Genomic DNA, 10,500 nt, shown 5'->3' with positions numbered 1-10,500 from the left:
AGACAGGAGAGGAGCATTCCAACGTATAGACCAACCCTATGGACCAGCTGTCCTGGCTCTCTCGGAAAGCAGAATTACAGGCTGAAGATATGTCACATCTGGCCAAGCGTGGAGGCCCTGCGGACGGATCCGAATGCACACAGATGTGCGGGGCAGGGGGACCATCACCTCATGCTAAATGACAGAGCTGAGAGGCCCTGTCCATTCATTACCGAGACCTTTCTGGTAGTGGACAGAAGATTCGATAAGGAAAGTACATAGGTGGGAGGTTGGATGAATCCAGGTCACCTGTCCTGATTTTCCTATACTTTTCTGGAGCTGATTTGCCTTATACCCCTCTCTTTCTCTCTCTTACACAGAGAGAGAGAGAGAGAGAGTGACCCATAGCCACACAAACATAAACATTTTCCCATTTAGTTTCATGCATAAACTTACACACAAGTTTAAAGCACTTTGCAGAAGTAACAAACCTAAACAAAACAAGTGCACAAACTAAAAGTCTGTTGATAAAAGAGCCGTTTTTGTTAAAGGAATGCAGGCACTAATCACAATGTATGCCTAGTGTTCACACACACACACACACACACACACACACACACATGAATAATAATAATATATTTGTCTTTCCTCCACTTTATTGTACATTTTACTTTTTTTGTTCATTTCTGACAATGTGTATGTGTCTGCATGTCTGAGGTGTCAGAGGAATAACCAACTCTCTACCACAATCAACAGATTTATAAAAAGTAAGACTTGAAACCTCAATAAGGGCTATAATCAGCTGAGGACAGTTAAATCTGTTCTGCCTATTAAAGTATGACAGACTATGCATTTCAGACTGAAAACCGTGCTGGTAGTGAAGTAAATATGTGTCTAGAGATTTGAAACAAGCACATCAAGGAAAATAAATAGAAAAATGTATTTATATATTTATTTTGTATTTGTAGAACATAAATACAATAGTGTGTTTTAAGTACAATATCGAAGCAACTGGTGTGAAATATTGTTCCAACATCCCTGAAGTGCATCTGACATGTTATAAGTTATAGATGTGAGGACTTACATTTTGAATCAGTTAAATTACAAATTATTAGAAACAAAAAAAATGAATAGATGCTCCTCATCATGTCGCAGTGCTATATGTGGAAAATCTGAGTTTTACGCATTAAGAAAGGATCTCTCTCTCACACACTCACACACACACAAACACACACATACACACAATACACAAAAACCTAGCAATCACCACTTTGTACAATAGTAAAGACGAAGTTGCAGAGACTAGCCCAGGTTCCCCCGCATTTCTCCTCGGCTAACTTCTTATGGTCGACCCGCTCTGTGCAGGACTTATCTGGCTTTGTTCCCTTAGGCGTAACAACTGTGGTGGTCCTCTTTGTAGTCGTTGGCACCTGTTTCTTTCCAGCTGCGGGCTTTCTGGTTGGCACAGCTTTCGTCAAGTCCGCGTTTGTTGTTGTATTGGTGAGCTTGAAGTGTGCGTCCTCTGGCGCGCGCTTACACATACCAGCCCGGATAAGAGCGCGAGGGTCTTGGCAAAGTTTCTTTTGCTTCTTAATAGCACGTCCAATTTGTTTCCAGTATCCTTTGGTGTTACCAGTGTAACCTGGACAAGTGTCAGGTCTAGCCGTATACGTGCACTCTCGAGCACCTTCTTTGCCTTTGTTGCAAGTGACGGTCATAACGTAAGTGTCTGTGCCCTCGGCCTTCCATGTGCACTGCGTCTTGTCCTTGGTGGAGAACTTCCCCTTAAACACATTGTCGTTTCCATTTGGATTTCTTGTCAGCCTGCTTGTACCGCTGCTGCTTTCAGCGCCGTCTTTTTTACCCTTCTTCTCGCGACCCTTGACACTTCCCGCCTCGGAAACATGCTTTGCCATGCATGCCAGTAGAAACAACAGCACAAGGTTTCTGAAGAATGGCATGGTCCTTTTTTTCTTTACGCACAAATTGAAGAAACCTGTTAAAATACGAATTAACGAAATAAACAACATTAGATATTTTATACGGTTAGAGGTACATAATTTTTCATTAATCCTTCAATATTGATACCTTGCAATCTAACATTGGACACCTGTCTACAAAATGAGCTCCAATATTTCTCACTGGCAGCGCAAATATATAATGTGTTAATCGTGCTTACCAACAACAGCCCGTCCACTTTAAGGTATTGTAAGGATGCCGTCTCTAGCACTTGTATACCTGGTATAAATTCTCGTGCATCATTTATATGTATTCTGACACGCCCACCTCTCGCGTAACGGTCAGACCCCTTCCCCCCCCCCTTCCCTCAAAAAGAAAAAAAGAAAAAACCGCTTAATACAATTCTGCGCGTGGGATTTTTAGTCAAGCGTATGCATTAGAAGTCAAACCGTGATGGGGGAAGATGCAAGTTGTCCCGGTAACTGATATGTCATGTTCCAAGGGCGCGGGCTTTGTATTTGGCAAAGTGCTTTACGACCACGTGTGGCCAAAGATGCGTGTGGGACTTAATTAATTTAAAAACTGAGTAATGTTCCAGTTTTATATGTTGTTATAAACTGTTTAACTAGCGTTCCTATTAGATATTACCACTATTGAACAATTTGTATGTATCAGGACATTTTATGTGTCTCTAATTTGAAGGTAAAAATGAAATAAAAACAGTAGACGTTTGACAACCATGTGGTCCTACTCTCTGTCTGGTAAGATTGAATGACATAATTTTATAATTAAACAGTACATAGTGTGACATCATAGGGTTCTTGTGAGAGGTTTGAAGAGGAAAGGCAATGAAATAAATGGCCTTGTGCCACTGACCTGCTATACTCTCTCTCCCACTCTCTTATGCTTTACCTCTCACCAACCAGCTCAAGGCCAGTATATTGAGTTAGGGGTCGTCATGGTAACCTAAGGAATGTGGAAGGCTTGTGGAAAGCGATTCAGTGAATGGAAGGCCCTCTGGGGGTTTGAGTGGAGAATGGGATAGGGTGCAGAGAAGAAAGAGCCGAAGGGGCGGAATTTGAGTTTACGAACCAGTACAAGGGCATGCCCCTGGTGTATTCACACACACGCACGCACGCACGCACGCACGCACGCACGCACGGACACACGCATGTACACACACACACACACACACACACACACACACACACACACACACACACACACACACACACACACACACACACACACACACACACACACACACACACACACACACACACTCATTACATTCACATATGTCAGGGCATAAAGGTAGTTACGGGCTCTTTTTAACTAATTAAGTAATTTCATGTGTTATTGGTGTGTGTATTCTGAATACTGTTCAGCAAAGGAGAGCACCCTTTCGCCACCTTACATGTGGTTCTTTGTAGTATGCTTATTGTATGCCTATGCAATAAAGCAGACTAGCATGGCTCGCTGGCCACAGGCCCATGTAAGCAATGTTCTTTCTCTCACTGTCACTGGAGCCCTATAGGTCTAAGAGGTGCTTTCGAGTTGTGGAGTAAGTGCACAAAGCACACAGACAATATATTCAATTACCACATTTACACAAGTTCTAAACTATGGCACTACTTATACCTGCTACGTATGTCTTTCCAGCAGGTAGTGCCTATGGTGCTGTCCCATGTGACAGAGTGTGGGGGAAAACACTTCATACCAGAGATTATTTTTAGAATAAGCTCTTCAGTTAGTTCTTATAGGGCCAAGCTTTTCTTTCTGATAAGACCCATAATGCAGAGAGAACAATATCTTTCATTCCATTCCCATGCCTGCACATGTCTATTGACATAACTAGTTGAAGGACCTTGAACTTGTTCCCAGGTGCTGAGTCACCAGCACATCATTGCCTGTTTATACAGCAGTGAATGAAAAGCAGTGGTTTATTAGAGAAGTGTCACTATAGACCGAAGCATTGCATATTTATGACGACAATGGTGACGACGACGATGATGATTATTATTATTATAATGTCTTGGGCAAATTATTTAACATTGCCAAATGTATCAAACCTTAGATATATCAGTTCATGTGGTCTGAACACTTAATTAAAAGTATAAGAGACATTTAGTTCTAACAGTTTCCAGATGATTGTGTCAGTGGGATCACTATGTTGCTCACCTGAGTATGTTTCTAGGCTACTGCCAGCTGTGCAATAGTATTCATGCAGTATTACAGTAGCTGTTTATGACTGACCCTAAACACAGGATTTAGAGCAACCATGCTACAAGTTGTGAGAGTTACTCGAGGGCTGGCAGCAGAACCTGGCCGCCTGCAGGAAGTTACCCCACACATACTCAATGTTTTATTAGTGTATCACAGGGCCCGGAGCTCGGCAGCATGTTAAATGTTTTATCACCTGCTTATCATGAAGTCTTATCTCACACACTTGTTTCTAGACATTGAAACGGATCTGGAGTGCCGGTTTTCAGATTGGCAGCAGTCCAGTCTTATCTTTTCACCTGATTGTTCCACCCTCAAGGAGCAATGTGCTGCCCTTTGGCTGAATCACTGGGTGGTTCTCTTACAGCGCCATCTGCTGGTGAATCCTCAGACTAACTCACTCTGCGAACAGAGGGGCCCTTGTGAAACACTCACCCCTTATAAAGTCATAAATCTGCACTGCAGTTTTGATTTAATCTTGATTTTACACAGTGGTAAAAATGTGTAGTGGGTTTGTGGAGCACATGATGGTGAACAATAAACTAATTCCAAGTGAACTGATTCGTCCTGATTAAGGAACTCTTAACTTTAAACATTCACTGTGACTCGGTCATTTCTAGAGAAGCTCCCCAGAGTTTGGGGAATCACTGCAGAGCATTATACCTACTTCAGTTTTATCTGTTGGCAGCCCAAAACAGTAATAATGTCTGAGGAAGATGAAGGATGTTACCAGTCTATGTTTATTAAATGTGTACATTCATACCATTTGGATATCCAATCAAACGTTGAGACAGACAGTGAACCATTGGGGAGAGCTTTGTGTCTTCTGCAATCTCAAGGACACAGAACTCTCTCCTTGATTCAGCTTTAGGTAAAATCACTGCACATACAAAATGTTCATTTACATATCTGCAATCGCAAAGAATGCCTTTTACAAGCCTCAAGCGGAGATGTACAGCTTATTGCACCTCCATAAATGTTTCATTTTTTCTCTCTCTCTTCAAAGCAAACATTGTTCAAGTACCACTCACCCAAACCACTCGGTTTGCAAGTAAATGCAGGGGGAAAAAATAAGCTGAAAGCAAACGTTTCAACAGCGGCTGCAGAGCGAAAGCAGGAGGTGAGCTTTTATAACAGCAACATACTGAACGCAGGAGTGTAGCAAAGGTGGTTTATTGACAACAAAAAAAAGTCACAAGTTGGCTGCATTCTGCTTTACAAAACACAAATTGGCCTGCTCTCCAGTGAAATACTGAGCAAACAGTGTGTACCTCCATGCCAACACAGAAGAAATCTAGTTCCCTTCAATGGCTCTACTGCAGACCTATGAAAATAAGAAAGCAGGGTTGTTAATTGTACAACGAAGGGTAAAGGCATGTATAAGATACAAGGAGCCTGGAAGCAAGATGTACTCAAATTTGTATTTATTCCCTCCAACTGTTACTGTCATACTCCATAAGATATATAACCTCCTGTGTAACAACCCCTGACGCAACACACACACACACACACACCAAGAACCAAAATCACCTACAAGAAATTTAAGATTTTTCTCACTTAGTAAACTAGACACAATGTGCCCAATCCCTAACATTGGTGAACTTAATTTGAAAAGTAAAACTCACCCCCAGTTTTAGTTCTGGAACCAGCCAATGAAGTAGGAGCAGATGCCATGGAAGCTCTTCCAGCAGTACTCCTGAGCGATCTTGCTGGCTTTGTTATCACCGTACGGTGTAGGTTTGGCCGTAGTGCTCTTGGGCTTGGGTGTGGGCTTTTTGGGCTGACCGGGCTTCACGGGCTTGGCCTGCTGGGGCTTCACGGGCTTGGCCTGCTGGGGTTTCTGCTGCTTCTGAACAGGAGCCTTGGTGGTGGTGGTGGGTTTGCCAGGTTGCTGCTGGTTTTGCTGCTGCTCTTTCTGCTCCTTCTGCTGCTCCTTCTGCTGCTGCTCCTTCTGCTGCTCCTTCTGCTGCTGCTGCTCCTTCTGCTGCTCCTTCTGCTGCTGCTGCTGTTGGCGGTCCTGACCAGGCTGAGATGGGCGAGGGGTGGTCATCTTGGGCCAGGAGGTGTGGAAGACCATCTGGGTTTCGTCGTTGGCAGTCTTGCACATGAGGGGCTTGTAAGCACGCTGGCCCTGGCAGGCGTTGGGCAGCTTACGCATCTCCCACATGATCTGGGTGAAGTAGTGGCGTGGGTTGATGTTGTACGCCCGGCAGTGATTGGGCTTGCCCAGGAAGTCGCACCAGTAGGACTTGCCCTTGTTCTTGCAGGAGATGCGCAGCTTGGTGAAGTCGCCCTGGCCGGAGATGACCATGGTGCAGGCATCCTTGGCCTTGGTGCTGAACCTGATGGGCTCGTCCCAGATGCTGCGCTGCTTGTTGCTGCTGCTGCTGCCGTTGGTGTTGGTGCTCGGTATGTTGTTGTTGTTGTTGCTGCTGCTGCTCTGGGTGCCCTGGTTGTTGTTGCTGCTGCTGCTCTGGCTGCCCTGGTTGCTGTTGGTGCTGCTGCCGGCCTGGCTGCTCTGAGCCTGGCCCTGGGTCGCCCACACACAGCACGCCAGCAGCAACGCTGCCCTGGCCAGAACACGCATGGTTTGGAGGAACGGTGCGAGGAGGGAGAGAGAGAAAGAACGAAGAGAGGTTGATGAAGGTGAGTTGGGAGAAGAGGCTCAGTCCTGTGCAGGATATCCAGAGGGGTCTTGCTACCTTTTATAAACGTTGGCCCCACAAAGAGGCCATTGAGCACGGCACACACGGCCTCTCTCCCCCCCCTTCTCAGGAGGCAGTGCTTAGGCTGGCTGCGTGGGGACTCTGGGCTTTAGTGTCGGGAGGGCTAAGTGGAAGGGGGGTACAGCTGGATGGCAGAGTGGAGGTTTGGGCTGGTGGGGAGCTGAGTGGAGTGGGGGAAGGGGGTGGGAGCTGCTGGCAATAGTGGTCTATGGGGGAGGATGGGAGTAGATGGTAAAACACCAAATGCACCAAATGCTCTAGAGCCCTCAGCAGACATTATATAATCTTACATGCACACATAAGTGGCCCATTGACTATTGATGTGAACGTTTAAATGAAGAAGAAGAAAAAAACGGAGGACCTAGTTTTTTACAAGGAGGAACTATATAGGAATTCTCCTGGTGCTGATTTGTTTATATAGTTTATAAGTGTTCCACCTATTCAGAAGGTATTTTGTCTGGTAGATTTGCACTATGATAGCTGTTTTCAAGCCAAAACTTTGCTCATCTATATTTCATACCAGCCAAGGTTTCACGTTCAGGTCAGGTCCATTTTCTTTCAAATGCCACACGCAAAGAACCTGAGAAACTTTTATGTGAAACACCATCTCCTTAATTGCTTTAGACTCTGCTGACTTGGTAATTTTCCATATGTTACATGTTAGCCCACTGGAGCGTGTGTCTGTCTGCACATTTCTGAGTGCATGTGCTGTGTGTGTATTTGTCTCTGTGTGTTTAGGGTGGAAGAAAAAATTACAAATGTGGAGGCGGGGGGTTGGTGGGGGGGCTGTAATGTGAAAAAAAACATAAGCATGAGAGAGAGAGTGAGACAGAGAGATATGTGTGGACACTGTACTTTATACCTGACTCTTTTCCCAGCTTATATATCTGGCTGGTGTGCAGATAGAAAGGCTCTCATTGTGAGGGGCCTGGGCTCGGCTGTGTAAACACGGCCGGTGGGAAGGGATTGATCAAAACGGGCGGGGCAGGGTGGGGTGGAGTGATTTGGGGAAGGGGGTGGGTAGGTCTGAAGATGGGGCCACTGGCCCATGGAACAGCGCCAACACCAGCCCAGCTTTTCCCCTCGCCCATGCAGTCTGACGGCTTTTGGCTGGGCCTGAATTATAGAGTGGGGGGGGTGGGGGGGTGGAGGGGTGGCGAGGGGGGTGGGCAGGGCATCACGCCACCTCACTCTCCTTCCTTAAATACTGATCCCCTTACGGCAGCGGCTGGCCGGCCACACCACCGTGGTTACTTCTCCTGCTGAGGCCAGCAGAGATGAGCGGGTGTGTGAGGCGGACGGGCAGGCCGGTTTGTTTGGGTGTGCGGGGGGACAGGCGCTGGCCACAGACAGCTTATATACGTTGTGTCCCTGGCCCTGGGCCCATTCACATACTTCACATAGCGACTCTCTCCCCCGCTGCGCCACCACTGCTGATTACGGAAGCTATTATGGTAAGTTCCAGATGAGAGTAATTTCCTTGTTATATTTAGCCCCGGCTCTTCTGTTTATGTGGAGCCATCAGAGCATTTCAAACCTCCCCATGCAGTCCTGCTGAGCTTAAAGAATGATATGTTGCTACAAGAGGGGAAAGCGATTGGCCCACATCATTTTCTCATTAAACTTATTTTCACGAAATTTACTTAACACACTTAACAAAACTAAAGGCCACACAAAAAGCAAAGAATGAGACACGAGGAATTCACCCAACTTAACTCTTTATTCATGATTTATGTCCACAAATTTGCACAGGGAGCAGCTGTATATTTTGTTGAAGTTTTTAACTGGAACTATTTCAGTGTTCAATAGCCCAAGGGCTATTTCAGTGGTTGTGCACTCCCACAGACTCATATCCCAACTGAACCGCGGCCCCATGGGTGCCACAGCATGGACCACACGGTTCTGAGTGTGCCACAGTACCTACCAGACCACTGCAACATGACACAAGGAGGACAGAGAAAAAAATAATGAATAAAGACTACAGTGAAACACTGAAAAAAAAATTACAGCAATACTTACTTGGGGGGGAAATTATGCAAGAGGTATGTGACTGTCTCTTTGACTGACATAAACACTTTATACTATGTAATACCAGAACGACCCTATGTGGTTTCCCCCCCCAAAGTAGGTGTCAACCAAAATTCTACATAAGATCATTTGGGAACGTCACATATTTAGCATTGTTTGGATTTGAATACTGATCATGAGCAAACACGTTATCACTTGTGATAATGCACCCTTTACTGAACTAGAATATCTCTCACCGATCTCCTGAGAACTACGAGTTTTGGCTTCCAGTAATGTCCTTCTGATGTAGTGTTTGGCCTCTACCATGACATGAGGTTAATACATCAATTTGTGTATATGAGTTTGTGTATACATTGTACAAATGCTGGTTCATAGGTTTATGATAAAATAGATCAAATTTCTGCTATTGTTTATGTTCTCATTCCTAGACTTAAGTTATACTGCATGTCTATTCAGATCTCAGATGTATTTAGGTAATGACATAAATAATTATAAAAAAGTCACAACTTTGATCATGATTCCACCATCAGGCTACCTTACCCATCACATAGTAAGATCCCTTTTGTACAAGCTCTGACAGTTGATGCCACTGTGAGACTAACAGGTATGATGCAAATATGGACAAACCATTCAGATCCTGGCGGCCTGCCAATTGGAGACTAACCTGAACCTCCTTTTCACAATGTTCTTTACCATTTGCGCCTCACTGGGTAAGACTTCAGTCATACTTCATAATCATAAAGTCATAATCACATCCACACACAAAAGAAGATTTCCCTATTAACATTGCTTAGAAAAGTATTAACAAAAATATATATAAAACCTTCAAAAAAAGTGTTTTGAAAGTGAAATACAAAAAAAGAACATACATTTGTGACATGGTTCGGCTTGCACATGTGTAGTGGTCACAGCCAGTACTGATAAGAATAGAAACACACGATCTGAAGTTCAAACAGCAGGGTCATGTTCAGTCAGTCTCTTGTGATGTCTGGAGCACAAAAAAAATGTGTCATGTGTCATGGGCTGAAGAGAAACAGGTCAGTTTAATCGTAGGTGACGGGTTCTGGTGGACTGAGAGGATCCGTAGGTCTGGGTTCTTGAGGGAGGTTGGTTCTGAGTTGGTAGAGAGGTGTTGTCCAGGAGAGTGAGAGTCTGGGGTGAGGGGGGGGGGGGGGGGGTAGCAGCATGTTGGAGTGTTACATCAAGAAGAGATGCTTTTGAAATGACCTCTGCTGCTGTATTCCGCCTCTACTTTACTTTCTTCCGCTTTTCTCTGGGAGTTGATTAGTCCGCTGTCACTCACTGTGGGTAAAGAGAAGTGTTCGTTTACAATAAGCAAAAAAACAGCTGGCCAAAAAACAAGTATGAGCATTTTACTGAGAAAGAGAATATGTGCAACTAACCATGACCGATTAGCTCCAGTTCTCATTACCACTGTAATTATGAAAAGAGACAGGAATAGGCCTTTGAGACAATGATAGTGATGTCTAGGTTAACTCTCCGATTAGTAGACAGCCGAAAGTGTCTGTGTTAGCATCATCACATGAGCTCTTTTTCGGTAAATAGCAAAAATTGCATACTTTCA

General features: G+C 44.7%; 2 protein-coding genes and 1 long non-coding RNA gene across 3 annotated transcripts in view; all 3 read right to left on the bottom strand.

Moving 5' to 3' along the window:
* Positions 1-1,235: 1,235 nt before the first annotated feature.
* fgfbp1b (fibroblast growth factor binding protein 1b) lies at positions 1,236-1,940 on the bottom strand (the record flags this gene model as incomplete). The annotated part of the gene is made up of 1 exon (XM_080836364.1): positions 1,236-1,940. One exon carries the CDS (start codon positions 1,938-1,940, stop codon positions 1,236-1,238), a length of 705 nt encoding a protein of 234 aa, XP_080692490.1.
* A 3,854-nt stretch (positions 1,941-5,794) lies between these two features.
* fgfbp2b (fibroblast growth factor binding protein 2b) lies at positions 5,795-9,611 on the bottom strand (the record flags this gene model as incomplete). Its single annotated transcript, XM_080836239.1, is given in 5 exon segments — positions 5,795-6,103; positions 6,152-6,533; positions 6,535-6,731; positions 8,812-8,818; positions 9,580-9,611. Coding segments are annotated over 5 exon segments (927 nt in total).
* Positions 9,612-10,096: 485 nt separating this feature from the next.
* Positions 10,097-10,500, bottom strand: part of LOC308363838 — a 1,211-nt gene continuing 807 nt past the window's right edge. Inside the window, exons 2-3 of the long non-coding RNA XR_013968610.1 lie at positions 10,319-10,349; positions 10,097-10,217 (exon numbers count right to left, since the gene is read on the bottom strand). This is a non-coding gene — a long non-coding RNA (uncharacterized lncRNA). The remainder of the gene's footprint in view (positions 10,218-10,318; positions 10,350-10,500) is intronic.

Source organism: Sprattus sprattus (assembly GCF_963457725.1).
Source record: "Sprattus sprattus genome assembly, chromosome: 4".
Taxonomy (NCBI): domain Eukaryota; kingdom Metazoa; phylum Chordata; class Actinopteri; order Clupeiformes; family Clupeidae; genus Sprattus; species Sprattus sprattus.
The sequence above is the reverse complement of the archived record's forward strand: the minus strand, read 5'-3'. Positions and strand labels throughout refer to the sequence as shown.